The 17,340-nt window shown below is 55.6% G+C and overlaps 1 protein-coding gene across 1 annotated transcript in view; it reads left to right on the top strand.

Moving 5' to 3' along the window:
• Positions 1 to 2,230: 2,230 nt before the first annotated feature.
• SMARCD3 (SWI/SNF related, matrix associated, actin dependent regulator of chromatin, subfamily d, member 3) overlaps positions 2,231 to 17,340 on the top strand; it is a 29,092-nt gene continuing 13,982 nt past the window's right edge. Inside the window, exons 1-2 of the mRNA XM_064275055.1 lie at positions 2,231 to 2,300; positions 4,492 to 4,630. Of these exons, the coding sequence (XP_064131125.1) occupies positions 4,592 to 4,630 (39 nt within the window). The 5' untranslated portion in view covers positions 2,231 to 2,300; positions 4,492 to 4,591. The remainder of the gene's footprint in view (positions 2,301 to 4,491; positions 4,631 to 17,340) is intronic.

Below are 17,340 nucleotides of genomic sequence, written 5' to 3'. Positions count from 1 at the left end.
TAGTATGCTTTACACACTGTTTTGCACATCTTGCTTTTTGCACCCAACATGTCTTCGAAATCCTTTTCCATCAGCATATAGAGAGCATACACGTTGTTTGATAGCTTCACTGATGGATGATGTATGGTGATTTATTTAAACCCTCACCTACTGATGAACAGTTCAGTTGTTCCCAACTTCTTACTATACCACCAGTGCTGCAGGGAACAACTTCAAACACCCAGAAATGACTGAATTTCACCTCTTAACTCAGCCCCAGCCTCTGACTCAACTCAACCCCAGCCCTCCCAGCTCTGTCAGGGGTCTGCCTGCCCCAATCCTTCTCCAAACATGTACTGAGCCATCCTCTGTGCCAGTCTGTGTTCAAGGCTGTGGAGTATCTGAGCCCAGTCCTACCTTAGAGAGTTCAAATCTAGGTGGAGAGAGATATAAGGTGTTAGGCCCTAGGATGGAGAATTGCTGCCCCTCACTTCACACCCCTCCCTGCACACCCAGAAGTCAGAAAGCCCCAAAGTTTAATCCTTAACAGCATTAACCCTAGGAGATCTCCTGGCCCTCTGTGAGTGGTGGGAGGAGGGAAAAGGGGGAGGCCACAGGGTATGGCTGGATGGTCAGAAGAGTGGACAGATGAACTGCCCATTGGCCATTGCTGCCCCAGCTGCTTGTTTACTGCCATGGCCATCAACTCCCCCAGAGGTGTCCTGGCTGCCTGCTAACCCTCTGGGGCCTCCTGTACCAACCCTCTTCCCCCCCTCCACCTGCCCCATATCAAGATTAGGCCTGTTTCCACCTCCTCACTTTCAAAACAACCAATCTGTCCCATTGGAAGGGCTCTGAGGGGCTTATTTGGTGAGTTAATAACTGGGTGGCAGGGGTTGGGGAGCAGGTATTGCCTTTAAATGGGCTCCTTTTAGCCCAACAGAATGAAGCTCTCACGTTGGAAGCCTTTCAAGACTTTCAAGCCCCTCAAATCCCATTATTCAGATGGCTTTCCACTCTCCCCTCCTGAAGTCACTGGGCAAAGCCTTCCCCACCTCAAAATGCCATCCCCCCTGCCCTGCTGACAAAAATGTCCAAAATGCTGCCTTGAGAGAGCCACCCCTTCAAGTGTAGAAGGCACTGCAGCGCGATGCTCCTTGCAAAAGGCAAGCATTCCTGGAGAGGTAGCACAGTGTCTGGCGTGGCCTCAAGTCCCTTCATGACAAGTTCTGATGATGGGCAGTGAGGAACCAATTTTGCTGAGGAAGGCCACAGTGGGTGCCCTGAGCAGCCAGGGGTGAGAGGGTGCTCTGGAGAAGACTCTTGAAAACAGGAGCAAAGGTGCCACATGAAAGGGGCTAGTGGGAGCACTAAATGAGGAGTCCTCCCAAGGCTGAGCCTTCCTGTGCTGTTTAGGGTCAATGTGTTTTACAGGAGGCTTAAAAGCCTCAGTCTCTGGCACATGGACAACACAGTCACAGGCAGTACTTGGAACCCAGGACATTGGACTCCAGAATGCCCATAGAGTGAGGTGAGTGGGGCCTTTCCCATACTTCCTGCTGTCTGCCCTCCCCTGACCCAAACACTGTGCTGGTTCCTCCGGACGGGCCCACCCTCTATTGGCTCTTGCATAAGCTGTCTGAGCATTCTCTCATTCCTTGTTCGTTCATTCAGCACCTATTGGACGCCAGGCATCCTGCTAGCTTGTGTCTGGCCCTTTGGGGGGCTCTTGGGACAGCCCACGGAGTAACCAGAGCCAGCCCACAGCGGAAAATCAGCAAAGAGCTTCCCCTGGCTGCTGTTGTCCCTTCAAACAGAGCTGAGATGAGCTAGCGCGTGTGTGCGTGCACTCTGAGAAGGGTCCGTTGTGTAAAGACTCAAGAGTTAAGTGAATAAGGGCTGTGGGCTGGGGTCATCAGCCAGACCCTGGTCCTGTGACAGGACTAGAACCAAAGCGCCTCCCCCGGGAGGGTGGGGGGGTGTCGCAATGTAAGTCACAGCTGCGGGTATCCATGCTATTCTGACTGCCAGGTGGATGTGTGTGGGGTACATCTACACATCTAAGATGGGTCTGTGTGTAGGCCGAAGATGCAAATAGGCTTGGCAAAGCCCGCGTCGGCCCTGCCAGCTCGGTGAGAGCACAGGGTGGAGGACCTCAGGCTTCCGGCGTCGATCCCTAACTCGTGGCTGAGCTCCGCGCTCTTTGCAGACACTCCCTGCGCCTCCCCCGCTCCGGCTGCAGCGGCGCAGGCGCCGGTGGAACTGGACGCCGCTGAGCGGGAGCGGGCTACCGAGCTCAGGCCGGGCTCCCCGGGGATCAGGTGAGCGACCCGCGCCGTGCCGCCCCCGCTCCCTGGGCGAGGACGCAGGCCCAGCTGGGCCCGCCGCGCTGCGCCCGCCCCCGCCCCCCCTCACCTGGCAGTCACCCGCTTCGCTTCTCTTAGCATCCCTCCTCCTCCTCCCCCTGCCAGGCCATCCCTCTCCCCCTGCCTGGCATCCCCCTCCTCCCCCTGCCTGCCATCCCTTCCTACCCCTGCCTAGCATCGCCCCCTCCCCCTGCCTGGCACCCCCCTCTACCGTATGTTGTGTACCTCCCCCCCTCCCCCTGCCTGTCATCCCCCACCTACCCCCCTGTCTTGCGCCTCCTCTCCTCCCCCTGCCTGGCACCTCCCTACTCCCCCCTGCCTGGCACACTCCTACTCTCCCTGCCTGCACCTCCATCATTCCCCCACCTGGCACCCCCTCTTGTCCCCGCCTGGCACCCTCCCTCCTCTCCCTGCCTGGCATCCCCTCCTCCTCTGCTTGGCACCCCCTCCTTCTCTGCCTGCCATCCCCTCCTCCACCTGCCTGGCACCTCCCTATTCCTGCCTGGCACCTCCCTTCCACCCCCTGTTGTGTACCTCCTCCTGCCTGCCACCACCTCCTATACCCTGTCTTGCACCTCCTCTCCTCCCCCTGCCTGGAACCTCCCTACTCCCCCCTGCCTGGCACACCCCTATTCCCCCTGACTGCACCTTTCTCATCCCCCCACCTGGCACCCTGTCTTGCCCCCACATGGCACCCTCCCTCCTCCTCCTGCCTGGCGTCCCCTCTTCCCTGCCTGGCATCCCCTCTTCCCTGCCTGGCATCCCCTGCTCCCCCTGCATGACGTCCCCCTCCTCCCCCTACCTGCCATCCTCCTCCTCGCTGCCAGCCATCCTCTTCCTGCCTCTGCTGGCACCCCTCCCCCTGCCTGTGATCCCCCTCCCCCCACCTGCCATCCCCCTCCTCCCCTGCCTGCCATCCCCCTCCTCCCCTGCCTGGTACCCTCTTCTTCCTCTGGCAGCCATCCTCTTCCTCCGTCTGCCTGGCACCCCCTCCTCCCCCTGCCTGGCATACCTCTCCACCCCTACCTGGCACCCCTCCTCCCTCTGCCTGGCATCCCCTCCTCCCCTTCCTACCATCCCCCTCCTCCCCCTCCTGCCATCCCCTTCCTCCCCTGCCTGCCATCCCCCTCCTCCCCCGCCTGGCACTCCCTCTGCTCCCATTTGTTAGAATCTCCCCTACCTAGCACCTTCCCATCTTCCCCCCTGCCTGACACCTTCCATGTCTCCACTTGGCACCCTCCCCTGAGGTCCTTCCCCATTCATGTTGTCCCTCTGTCTCCCACTTTCCTGCAGGGCCCCTCCCCACAGCCCTGGGCTAGTAACCTCTCCAGCTCCAGGTTCAGGCAGGGGTCCCAGCCTCATACCATTTTAACCCCTCCATCCTTATTGTACCCCCGCCTCCAGGCTTCCCCTTCTGCCCAGCTCACTGCCAATTGGTAACACCTCCCTTTCCTCCTCACCCCTTTCTTTCAGAGATGGCCCTTGGCCAACAACACCCTTTGCCGCTGTGGCTGTACCATGACCCTGAACGATTCTGAAGCTCTCCCCCTTTCCCCCGTATACAGGCACACCCCTATACCCCCATACCCCACACTGCCCTTTCCTCATCCACCATGACTCCACTGCCACCATCTGCCCAGGGATCTCCATTCAGAAGTTTGGATCTGATTCTAGCCTGCTCTTCAGGCTGGGGGACCAGGTAGTGGCCAGGGGGGCTGCTGGGGCACCAGGGCTGATACCAGGGAGTCTGTGTACATAGGCACTGGCTGATTGAGGAGCCGACTACCTGCCATCCACCCCTCAGGCTCCCCGGACCACCTCTGGGCACCTCAAATGCCTAGTTCTCTCCCTCAACCAAACTTGCCTTCCCCTGCCAGGGCCTGGGCGCTGCCTAGGTTCCCTATTCTCTTCCTTGTTGGTCTTTGTCCCGGCAGGACTCTGGAGCCAGTCTCCATTTCTGCCTCCTGCAGCACTCCAGCACAGGACTGGTCCCTCCAGCCTGCCTTCGCGGCTTCCAGGCTTCATCCTCAGGCCTCCCTTGTAGGGAATTTGGCCCACATGGCCACCCCTCAGGCATCTACAGGCCCACTTGGAACCTGTATTTGGGCTGGGGGTGGCCCATACTCCCATTGCCCTCTCCTTTCAGATCTCCTCAGCATGGCCCCTGGGGCTGCCAGCGTGGCGGTTCTGGGCCCAGGCTCTGAGAGGGTACTGGATGACTCTCCCGTTGCAGGACCCTGCCACCTATGACTCCAGGCCTTCAGCACCCACCCGCCGTGGTACAGGTAGGCGTGTCCTCTCCCCTCCATCCCAGAAGCAGGCAGCTCCCAGCCCTCAGCCATGCTGCACGGTATCCTCTGGGCACTCTAGTCCCAGCTGGATTCCTTAGGGCCCACACAGTGCTTCTCACCATGTCTCCCACCGCGGGAGCCTACTGATGTCTGTGGTTCAGGCCTATGCCCCCTTCCTTGCCCTGCCTCTTACTGAATGTCCCTAAGCCTCTCAAAGTGACTCTGAATTTTTGGTTCATGTGAAAATTGTGTGGGCTCCACTTCCTCCCACCATGTGCATGTCTGTTACACAGACACCAGACACACAACATCCTCTGTACACGTGGCACACGCGTGCACACATGTGAACACACAGCGTATGCACACGTGCTGTCTGCTAGCTAGAAGGAACCTGCTGACCCCCTGGTACAACTAGGGCTCTAGAAACTTATTCCCCACACTGCTACTTTGGTGAACCTCTAGAAGCCTTCCAGGGCCCAGGCAGAGGGGTTGTTCTTGGCAGGAGGGGATGGCAGCCTGTTGCAAGAACTCTGGCGGGGGACAGCCCTGCCTGGCCACAGGCAGTCCTTGAGCTCAAAATGCTCCCAGGTCCTGTGCATACATCACCCTGCGGAGCCTCCTCGCCTCTGCTGAGTGAGCTGAGGACACTCTGGTAGTCCCAGATCAACCCCCTTGGGCTGGATGGGCTACTGCCGTAGAGCCCCGTTAAGCTGTAGGAGGGGCTGGAGCTGGACCTGAAGCCTGAGGTCTCATCTGGGTTCTGCCTGGCCAGCCCACCTGTCACTCCAGCCACCCTCACTGGCCATAGCGCCAGTGTCTAGCAGGACAGCAGACTTGGCAGCCCCAGAGAGGAAATCCCATGGCAGGCAGTGCCAGCCTGGGGGTCTGGGAAAGGGGGCAACAGGTGCAATTTAAAAGGGGCTTTCAGAAAGCAGGGCAGGGGCACGGGTGGGCAGGATGAAAGAGTGCCTTCTCAGATTCCCCTTCCTCAGCGGGCCAAAAAAGCGCCCCTCCTACCTGGGCCGATCTGAAGGGATGGGTGGGGGCCTCTAGGGCAGGAGTGCATCCTGGTGGTACTAGTCCCAGAGTGGCCCTGGTCACGGGGACCCTCAGTCTCCAGTGTGATGAGGTGGTGAGGAGTGGGATGTGGGGAGAAGCACTTGCCCACATGCACTTGGCCTTCATCCGGCGTGCAGGCTGGAGGTAGGGAGCTGCTGCCAACTCTCCAGGTGGCTTGTACATGCGCCTGGTCATCAGGATGCTGACAAGCCCCCACCACCACTGGCGTCTAGACAGTGCCCTGCCAGGCACACACAGGCAGACAGCAGCTCTAGGTTGTCTCCACCCTGAGCGCCTCTGGGTGATTGCACCTGAGTGCTCAACCATGGTAAGCGTCAAGTACCAAGGTCATGAGCCAAAGCTGTCACTGGGAAGGGACACTGGGAGCTGAGCTGTAGGGCCTTGGGATGAGCCAGTGGCCTAAGTTCTGGCTGGATTCTGAGTCCTCTTGACTTGCTGCACCAGAGGGCCAGCCTGAGGGCACAGCCTGCTTCCGGTGGGACTCAGACAAAGGACACCTTGTGGGAGGTATGGCGGCCCCCCATGTCCCTTCCTGCTGAGGGATCTGGGGACCCTTGGTCACTCCTAAGGGACTGATCATACGGTCAGTCACTTCAGCATCACCCACTCTCGGGACAGCACGTGCTGTTGGTTTGCTCCCCAAGCTGTGAAACACTAGTTTTGGGACCTAAACTTCCATCCAGGGGCTTTGAGAATGAGCCTCCTGAGAGTGTACCGACTCCTGCCTTTACTAGAGTTGACAACCCTGTGTGGACTCCGACATCAGCCCTCACTCCAGGCTGAGGCCATTTGCAGAGATATAGATATTGAGGATCTCAGGGTTGGGGAGAATAGGCAGGAAGAATACATTGTAGCCAGGATGAGAGGTCAGAGCACAGCATGCAGACCCTGAGGTCCTGCGACCTGATGAGGCTGCAGCAGTGGTTCTGTCTGCCCACCTGACTCACGCCGTCCATAAGACAGAAGTCAGACCACTTGCTCGGGCGATCCTGTATGAAGAAGCTAAGTGATGTCCTCAACAATATCACAGTAGTTTCCTACGGCTATGGCAAGGACAGAACAGTACTCTTCAGGCATATAAATATTGATGATCTTGCTTAATCCAAAAATAAAATCTAGAGGAATGCATAGCCTACCTTCAGGAAATACTCTGTATTAATATTTACGGCAAAGTGTCATAAATATCGGGCAGCCGAAGGCTTATGTAAAATTGAGAATTAAACATAAAGTCACATTCTGGTGGTGGGGTAGTATCCTCATATGAAAATAAAGATGATCAGCACATATACCCAGGGGCTGTCCAGTGCACACCCCAGGTCCCCAGCCCACTGAGAACTAGGCACAGATGTCACAGATATATCTATCAGCTCTACTGTGGAGAAAGCTGGACCGAAGAAGGGGGCTCAGACCCAAGGCTCGAATGCAGAAGGCAGGTCCTATGCCCTAACCTGGGCTTGCTTACCTGGGCGTGCGGACAGGAGAAGGTATGCACCATCCTACCGCGGGCTTGCTCAAAAGAGAAGGGCAGGACATGGAAGCCACCCCTTCAACCCCTTAGCCTCACCCAGGAGAAGAACTTGTTCCGTAGATGTCAGACCTTTACACTCCAGCAGATAGACCTTACAACTCCTCCTTCCCAAGAGGAAGAGTGTGAGGAAGTATGACTCCAAAGCCCTTCTCTCCTGGGGCACAGAAGGGTCCTTTGGACATACACAGGCAGGAGAGTAGCAGGATGGGATGGAGCATGCTGCTGTTCAAGCCCCAAACCTGGGCATGACCTTGGTCGCGAGCCTTCCCTTCCTCTCCACATCTCAACAGCCACCAGGTCCTTTTACTTGATTCTGTTTCCTAAGCATATCCTGCCCCCCGCCCACCCTGGCCCACCACCACAGTCTTCTACCTGGAGATTGATGGCGCCTGACTGGACGCCCACCTCCGTCTGGCCCTCTACCACCCACTCATCAGAGCAGAACCGGGGCCCAGACACACTAACAGGCCAGCCCAGACTTCAGTTTCCCCTTCCCTCAGTCAGGGCCTTCACATGGCTGTTGCCCTTGCCAACTCCTGACGTCCCCTGCCCCCGGGGCTTTAAGTCCCACTCTCTGTCCTCTAGCACTTACCGAAAGTTTGATTTCAATATTTCACTGCGCTGCCCCATAAAGGCAGGAACTGTGCCTATCGTGCTCGGCACCGAATGTGGAGGAACAAGGAGTGAATGAGTGTGGGTGGCAGAAGCCAGCAGCCCTGATAGCTCATTCTAAAGTGAGCCTACATCTGTCTGCCCTTACCCTCTGACACCATAGCCACCAAGGGTGCGCCTTCTTGCCTGCCAGCCTGTCCTGCTGATACCTGGGCTGGGCCACATGTGTCCTCTTGTCAACTCCCAGGCAGGTCTCCCCCTCGAGTTTCCCCAACTGCAAGAGCTTAGTATCTTCAAGGAAGTACATTCCGTGTTCAACTGCTGGGGAGTCCCTGGCTGGTGCAAATGGTTCACGCCCTGCTAACCAAAAGGTTGGAGGTTCGAGTCCACCCAAAGGCACCTCAGAAGAAAAGCCTGGTGATCTACTTCTAGAAAACCCTGTGGAACACAGTTCTACTCTGATACACAGGGTGACCATGAGTCAGAGTTGTTTCAACAGCAACTGGTATGCAACGGTATGTTGAGGGGTCTTCCTCCCTGTGGCTGCCCTTTGTTCTCACAGGGAATCGTCCCTCTGTGCTCTGTGTGGTAGACCTTCAGACCTTCAGACCCTCTTACCCCTGACTCTGCTCTCGGGAACACCCAGCGCTGCTTTCCTCAATAATTCCTCATCGGGGGGAGCAAGGCCCCACCGTGGGGGTCACCCAGGTTCTGGAGCTGCACAGGCCTGGGTTGGAAGGTCAGCTTCAAAGCTTACCAGGTGTGCTGGCTGGGGAGGAGCCACCTAGTTCTCTGAGCCTCCATGTCTCTCTGTGACGTGGGACAGAATGCCTTCCTTTAGAGACTCGGGGAGAGGATGGCCATAAAGCACCGCACACCATGCCCAACATATAGGGACTGCCCGAGAGCTCTAGGTGTCACTTGCACTGATCACCTGCTCCAGGTGTACCTGAAGAGGCCGTGGAGCACCCTCTAATGGCCCCAGGCCCTAGCCTGTAGCTCATGCTGCCTGTGTCCCATCGTAGGCTCCTTATGGCCTAGAATCCACTGAAAACCCCAGGGCGTCTCAGCCCACTGTGGAGAAGTCCATTCTCCCTGGTCCTGTGTCTGCCCATTGATTTTAGTGAACCGAAATGCCAAGTTAGTTTAGCCAACTTTGCAGCCATCCACTCCCCGACCAGCGTGATGGAATCTGCATATGTAAGAGGCCTGTCTTGTTGACCTTTAATGAAGTTTTTAGTTGAAAAAGTAAAAAATAAAAGCCGAGCTAGCTGCCAGGAGAGCCGTGTGAGCTCGAGGTCATCAGGAGCTGAGTCAGCAGCAGGGGCAGAGGGGCAGTGGGCTCGAAGCTGGTGCCAGCAAGGGGCACCAAGGCACTGACCAAGCAGGGCGGGGTGAGGCTGGAGGGCGGGCACAGCTCCACATCACTCAGCCATGCAGGCTCCGGCAAGAAATTTGGGTCTTATCAGTGCAGTGAAAGCCATTGTCAGATTTTAAGCAAGGATGTACCATGGCCCTAGTAATATTTTTAAAAATATCGCTCTGGCTGAGGTGTGGAGAAGAAGTTGGAGAGACGAGGGATGGAGACCAAGGTGAGACCATGGGTCCAGGCGAGTGGTGGTGGCCTGGACAGGGTGGTAGCAGAGGAGATGCTGCTAAGTGGATAGATTTGAGAGGGAATTTAGAGGTTGAATCAACAAACTTGCCTGTGGATTGAGTATGAGGTGCTCGTAATAATAACAACAGGACAATGTAGAAAATGCTGCCACCCTGGAGTGGGTCCAGGGAAGCATGGAAGGAGACGTCTAGTCCCACATGAAGGATCCAGCGATGTGAGCGAGTCGAGAGGCGGGGAGAAGAGCACCCCTGGAGGTGGGAACCAGGGAGCAAAGCCGGCTTCAGGGGTGGGCACGAGTGTTGGGGAAACCACCAGGAGGCCAGTTTGGCAGCAGTGGTGGTGCTGATGTGCTCACAGGGCACCCAACCTCTGCACCATCTTGCTTTTTATTTTTTCAGTCTAGCGTGTCGCTCCTGTCCAGTCCTCTGGGAGGTGATGGCCAGGTGTGCCTGGGACACTCCCTTACCTCCCTGTGCACTGGCTCTGGGACAGGCTGCCGGCGTAGAAGCCACCACTCCACTCTCTCCCGGCTGCAACTTTGAACAGGGCATTTCAGCCTACCCTCCGTTCCCTTAGCTGTCAAGTGGGGTTAGCAACTGGACTGACCTCACAGGTGGTTGTGGACACCAGTGAGTGGATGTACAAGGGGTAGACCAAGCAACGCCAGGCCCCGGTAAGCGCTGCAGGCATTAGCAGTTTTAGCCTCGTGTTCCACTAGGCCCTTCTAGCCCTTCCCACTACTCAGGGGCCTTCTACCAAGATGAGACAAGGCACAGGGCTGTGAGTGCCTGACCCCTGACCCAGCAGACCCTTGGGCCCACAGCACCCCTGTGCTACCCATAGGCTGTCTCAGAGCCTTTCCTTGCTGCTGAGGTGTGGCTGCTCTAAGACACCGTGGTGGGCAGCCCCACCTACTCTGTCAGGGGCCCCTCCCCCCAGCGCCCACCTGTGTATTTCCCCGCCACAGAGTCCTATCCGTCTTACTTGCCTTTCTCATTCACCATGAGGTCTCTGAGGTCGAGGCTGTGTCTGCACTTTGCCAGGCAGTCACAGAGCCAAAAAGAAAAAAAAGCCCAGTTGCTTTGCAGCCAGCCCCAACTCATGGTGACCCCATTGTGTCAGTAGAACTGTGCTCCGTAGGGTTTTCAGAGGCTGATTATCAGACGTAGATGGAACTTCTGGGTGGACTTGAAATTTCAGCCTTTTGGTTAGCAACAGAGCACTTAACTGTTTGCACCCCCAGGGACTCCAGTCACAGAGCAAGGGCTCAATTATTGTGTTGGGAGGAGGGTCTCGCTCTTCCTTCAGAGGCCTCCATCAGCAGTTCCCCAAGCCTCAGCTTTTCGGTGCCCAATAAATGGCCTCACACATTCTTCTAGGCTTAAGTCCAGTTGGTTCACTACTTGTAGTGGCTCCTGAGTTTCTCTCTGTCTCCCCTTTTCCACAGGCCCTCGCCAGGTTTCTGTGCCAGGGCTTCCCGTGTCCTGACCCACACTAGCACCACTTGTGGCCATTCTCTGACCCAGGAAACTTCCAATGGTTTTGGCAAAGCCAGTGTCTCAGAGCTGCTGGGCCAACCCTCACATGTGTCCTTAGCAGTATTTGTGACGGCCACCACAGGGCTCTGAAGGCTCCATGGTCTCACTGCCCTCTGATGGGGCTTGGTCAGCAGCACAAGCAACTAGGACCTGGAGGTAAGGCAGGTCACAGCAGCCAAGGGGACAGGGCCCGGGGGCAGTCGGTGCACGCCAGGGCATCAGGAAGCTAGCCACAGCAGCTGCGGGAGGCTGCATGTTTGCTCTGTGCCTGGTGCCGTGATGAATTCTACAGTCCCATTTCAGTCCTCACATCCATCAAGAGTCAGGGGTGGCACCCCCTCTCCTGCAGATAGGGAAAATGAGGCTCAGACTGGTCAATGTGTGCAAGGTTACGGCCACTTACTGGCTGGGCCAGGGTTGGGCCCAAGGCTGTCAGATTCTAGAGCAGTAGTTATCGACTTGCAGTGATTTCACCCCAGGGGACAATTAAGTGTCTGGAGATAGTTTTGGCTGTCACACCTGGGGAGGGATGCTGCTAGGATTTACCGGGTAGGGGCCAGGGATGCTGGTAAACATCCTGCAATGCACAGGACAGCCCCCATAGCAAAGAATTATCCAGCCCCAAATGTCAATAGTGCCGAGATAGAGAAACCCTGCTCTATACTCCAAGCCTTGAGCCATCACACCATGCAGCCTGTGGAAACCCCACCCAGGGTAGAGGATTGAAGGCCTAGGGGAGGACAGGACCCCAGGAAGAACAGTGAGGCCCTGTTGTCAGAGCCGAGGCCCAAGACAGACCGGGTACAATAGCCAAGGCAAGAGCCCTGTTCTGAGAACAAGGGTATGGGGCAGGGCAGGCTACTCAGGCTTAGCTGAGGGGCTGCCTGCCTCCTCCTGCCCTGGGAGGGGATTAGTTATGAGGGACACCAGCCAGCTTTCATTAAGAAGGTCTGAGGAACCAAGTCGATAACTGCTGCTCTAGAATCAGACAGCCTTGGGCCCAACCCTGGCCCAGCCAGTAAGTGGCCGTAACCTTGCACACATGGCAAACCCAGCAGGCCTCCCCTCACCTGAGAACACCCCACCACTTACCTGCCGCCCCTGGCCTGCCCCACATATTTCATGACAGCAGTACCCTGCAGCTGGGCTTTGGGACCACACAGAACCTGTTTGACCCCAGGAGGGAGAGGCACCATCTGCTGGTGCACAGGCTGTGTCATATGGGGACATGGGTAGATACACAGCTGAGCTGTGACCATGAAACTCTTGGTCATTCTCCCCGGCCTCACAGACCACACCTCTCCTCAAGCTGACATCCTTTTGCCTCGTTCCCTAAGAAGTCTGTGGTCCCCAAGACCTGGACCGAACCTGTGGCAGTTCAGGTCACTTCTGCAAGTCTTTAGACCCAGATCGGACCTTCTGCATCCTTCAAATCTATGACCCTTCAGTCTCACCTGGAAGGGAGAGCAAGATGGCTGTACCAAAGAAAGCACTGTTTGCCTGGGGCCATGTAGCCACACGCCCTTAAGACACCCCTGAGGGACCTCGGTGGGGGGCCAGGCAGGCTCAGCAGAGTGGTTGTGTGCATTCCTCCCATACCGGTGGCGTTACCTGGATACTTCCCAATGCACCAACCTTTCAGTTAGTAGCCAAGTGCTTAACTGTTCAGGGAGATGAAGGAGAAACCCAGGGACCGTAAAGCCAGGAACTCAATTTGTAGCTTCAGCCCCACCGCTATTAGCTTCTGGCAAGTCCCACAGCTTCTTAGAGCATGTTTTCCCTGTCTTTAGCATGGAAATCCTACCACCTACTGGGTAGCGTTTCTGTCTGGATCTCACAGGCTAGTGTAGTGAAAGCACCTGGTCAACAGCAAAGTCCTATACAAACTGAGAATGGTGCTGTTGCTATTATTCCTAGGACAACATAAGCTCAGACTCTAACGTCCTTCAGCTTTCAGAGCCTTGCTGGAAGCGCTGAGTTGACTGGGAGGGAGCGCCCTTGACCTACACCTTTGATGTATCTGTGTACCTACCATGTGCTGGTACTTGGGATTTAGCAGGGAACAAAAGGGATAAAAACTTCTGCCCTTTTGGAGCTTACATTCTACTGGGGGGAGAGGGACGTTAAATATTAACTTAATAAATAAGTAAATTGTGTAGAACGGTGGAAGATGTACACTACTATGAGAAAAATAGAGCAGAATAAAAGAGAGAAGGAGTGTAGAGGGGAGAGGGAGCTGCAGTTTTAAGCAGGGTGGACAGATGGCCTCATTGAAAAGTGACATCTCAAGAAAGGCTTAGAGACATGAGGGAGTTAGTTGTGCAGGTAGCTGGAGGAAAGGGCATTCCAGACAGAGGCAACAGCAAGTTGGAAGTGGAGAGTCCAAAGACCCGAGGAGGCCAGGCTGGAGCAGAGGGCAGAGTGGGGGTGTGGTAGCAGATGAGGGCAGAGAAGTGGCACAGGAGGGTCCTATGGGCCTTTAGGACCTCGCCTTTTACTCTGAATAACATTGGGAGCTTGGCACTGTTGGAGCCAAGTAGTGATATGATCTGACTCACTTTTTCAAAGGATTGCTCTAGTTACTGTGTTGAGACTAGACTGTTGGGTAGAAGGGTTGGAAGCAGACTATTCAGTATTTGTGGACCAGGGTGGTACCAGGGGAGCTGGTAAGAAGGGCTTGGATTCTGAATCTGCTGTATTTTGAAGGTGGGGGTCAACAGATTTTGCCTTCAGATTGATGTGGGATGTGAGAGAAAGAGAGGATTCCAGGATGATTCCAAGGTTGGGGCCTGAGCAATTGGAAGGATGGAGAGAACTGTGGTGGAGAGCCAAGTTTGAGGTGAAAGAGCAGAAGTTTCATTTTGGACCTTTTTTTTTTTTTTAAGTTTGAGATACATATCAAAGATCCAGGTGGACATGTTAAGCAGACAGTTGGGTATGTGATGTAAGGATCAAGAGAGAGGGCTGGCTGGAGGAAAATTCTCGGGAGCCTAATATAGATGGTGTTTGAAACTATATGATTGGATGAGACCACCAAGGTAGTGTGTGTGGAGCAGGGAGGGAGGCCAAGGCTGGGCCTGAGTGAGGAGGAGAACCAGGCAGCAAAGGAGACCGAGATGGGGCAGCCAGGGAGGTGGAGGAAGACACAAGAGGGAGCGTGCTACACATATAAGGCAGAAATGTTTCAAAGAGGAGAATGCAGCCAAGTGAGGGGAACTGAGAATGGGTCACTGCGTTTGGCAGCACAGGGGTCACCGGTCAGACAGATGTCCAGCTGGACTGGAGACAGCAAACGTAGACAACCCTTTTAAGAAGTTTTGTTGCAACCAGGACAGTAACTGGTGAGATAAGTAGTTAGGGGTTTTTTTGAATGGGAAAATAATGGTAATTTTGCATATTGACAGGGATCACAGTAGAGAGGGAAGCTGATGATATGGTCCTGTAGTGAACTGCTGAGGCTGTGCCATTAAGTATGTGAGGGGGTGGGTCCCTTTCCGCAGGAGCATAGATAATGCATCTGTAGTAACAGGCTCCGTTCAGTTGCTGGGAGGTGGGAGGAGGTGGAGGGAGTGTCTGGAAGTTCCTCTGAATCTTTGGTTTCCTCAGTGAAGTAGGAAGCAGGGGTCATCAGCCAGAAGTGAGGATGGGGAGGAGATGCTGGAAAAGTCATGTAGAGGAACTGGAGCGAGAATGGATGTGAATGGACTTTGGAGATAGAGTGTGCTGCAGGGTGCCCCAGGGCTGGTGGGAGTCCATGATCCTGCATTTATAGTGAGGCCAGGCAGGGTGGCTGTGTGGTTTGCCCCAGCCACATCCGGCTACACTGGTGCCAGCAGGGAGTTGGTGAAGCTGGATTTAACCCAAGTGAGATGAATGAGAACAGGACAGGCAAGCCAAGAGAATATGCAAGGGCAGGGCTGGGATGAGGGGGTATGGGCCAGTGAGATCGGTTAGAGGTTCCAGCGGAGTTGCAGCACTTGGGGATGTCACGGAGCTGACAGAGCAAGCTGGAAAGAAAGGAGATGGTAGCCAGACAGAGGGGTGCATGAGACCGAGATGGGGGTGTAGTTGCTGGAAATGGCAAGGTCTAAGAGATGAGCCTGGGAATGAGTGCTGAGGAAGGGTGGAGGAGAAGTGGTCAAGTTGCTGAAAAGGATCATCTGTGCGGGTGCTGACAGTCAGCAAGTGGTAAGTCAGGAGTCATGCCAGAGAGCGACAGCAAGCTAGGAGCTAATGTCAGAAGATGGTAAGATCCAGAGGTCAGGAAGCAGCTGTGAGGGGCAAGGAGGGCCCCCACCCAACCCCGAGGCCAGTGTCAGAGGCACTAGGAAATAGCACAGCCCACAGAAGGGGTTTCCAGGGCAGCATGCCCTCAGGGAAAGCCTGGCTTCTGTTGCAAGAAGGTGAGGGGGCACATATCCCTGTTAGTGGGCCATGGGTATTGGACTGTTATTTTGAGGAACCAAATAGTAGAAGGTTTCGGGGATGGAAGAATAGGGGATGAATAGAGCAGTGTGGGGATTAGAGTGCAGGAGTTGAGGGCAACCCACGCTTCGGATGGTGACTGATAAGTCTGGGATAAAGGGCAAGATGAGATTACTCCTGGGGGTGCTCAGGACAGGTGATGGGAGAGGCGGGGATGGAGAGGTCTGGGGCAGAGAAGGAGTGTGGTCTTGGGCCCTGTGAGCAGGGCTGCCCTGACTCCTGCTGATGGAGTTGAGGACATCTGGGAGACCACGTACATGTGTTGCTTACGTGGATGGCATATTTACACATTCCACTGCCCACTGCCATTTGGCTTAATTTCCAAAAAAATATTTTTAAGGAAATCCGGATGAATGTTCTTCTCTATTCAGTTTCCCTCAGAACATGGAAGAGGGTGGAAATTCCTCTGACGGCTTGATCAGACCAGTGGCTGAGGCCTGTTCCTGCTCTCCTGAGTCCTCAGGAACTTCCTGGGGTAGGGGCCAGGCACTAGGCCTCCGGGAAGACCGGCCTGACACTGGTAATGAGGGAGCTGTGAGCAGTGAGCTGTGCAAGAAAGAAAGGAGAACTGGAGGGAGGGGCAGAGGGGACAAACACAGCTGAAGGAAGTTCAGCCCGCCACCCTGAGAGACCCAGGGAAGCTGGAGCACTCAGCCTTCCCCAGCGCTGACACTAGGGCCGGTCCTAGCATTCCGGGAGGCGGAGAAGAAGGCAGCAGCATGTTCATTTCACAGATGAGGACAGAGCAGAGGCCTCCTAAGGCCACACAGCCAGGCATGAGCAGAGCAGGGCCTAGAAACTGGTATTAGATTCCCAGGCCATAGGAAGCCACGAGGCTGCCTCCAAGTCTGGGTGCCCACCTCCCCTAGCATGGATCACAGCAAGGACTTCGCTGGTGGATCTGCAGGATAGAGCAGGGTATGTGGGGCAAACACCGGGGTGGCCCAGGCATTTGGGATATGGCAGGGGCAGGATGAGAGGGAGGGTACTATGGGGAATGGATGGGATCCCCCAGCCCTGGCTACCCTTCAGCTAGGAGGCCAATGGAGCCAGAGAGGGGTTGGGGCTCCCGAGCTCCCAGGGATGAGCAGCGAGGGAAAGACTTGCTACCATCTGGAGTCTGAACAGGCCTGTACATCCAGAGGCTACAAGTCTCCTGACTTTCCCTGGTCTCAGCCACTGGATCTAGCCAGACATGGCCGGGTGTAGTTCAGGAGGGAGATAGGGCAGGGATGAGGATGGCTCTGTGGGACACACACAGCAGGTCAGGAGCACTGCCACCAGAGTCAGAGCTGTGGCCCTGCTGTCCCTCTGCTGGCCAGAGAGGCAGGGCACACCTCTGGGACCCCATACAAGCAATGCCCCACAGACCACCTTATCTCCCAGATCAGGAATGTTTTTCGTGCAGTGCCATAAGCTGCGGGCCTCTAGAGGAGTGAGAAAAAACCGTCTGAGTCCAAAATATGCTTCCTTATGGAAACCCTGGTGGCATAGTGGTTGAGAGCTATGGCTGTTAACCAAAAGGTCCACAGTTCGAATCCAACAGGAGCTCCTTGGAAACCCTATGAGGCAGTTCCACCCTATCCTGTAGGGTCACTACGAGTCGGAATAGACTCGAAGGCAACGGGTTTTGTTTTTGTTTCTTTTAATGGGGTCACAGGAGGCACTCAGCCCCAAAGCCCCAACTCTCCCCTCCTGGTGTTTGCAGTTCTTGTGGGGCAAGCTGGGGGATCATGGAGCATCCCATTTGCCTGAGAAGAGAGAAGGGAGGACTTATTCACTCAACTAGCCTTTACTCTAGAGCCTGCTCTAGAGCCCTGGGACCCCAAGGTAAACTCTCATC

Source organism: Loxodonta africana, chromosome 22 (genome assembly GCF_030014295.1).
Source record: "Loxodonta africana isolate mLoxAfr1 chromosome 22, mLoxAfr1.hap2, whole genome shotgun sequence".
Lineage (NCBI taxonomy): Eukaryota > Metazoa > Chordata > Mammalia > Proboscidea > Elephantidae > Loxodonta > Loxodonta africana.
The sequence above is the reverse complement of the archived record's forward strand: the minus strand, read 5'-3'. Positions and strand labels throughout refer to the sequence as shown.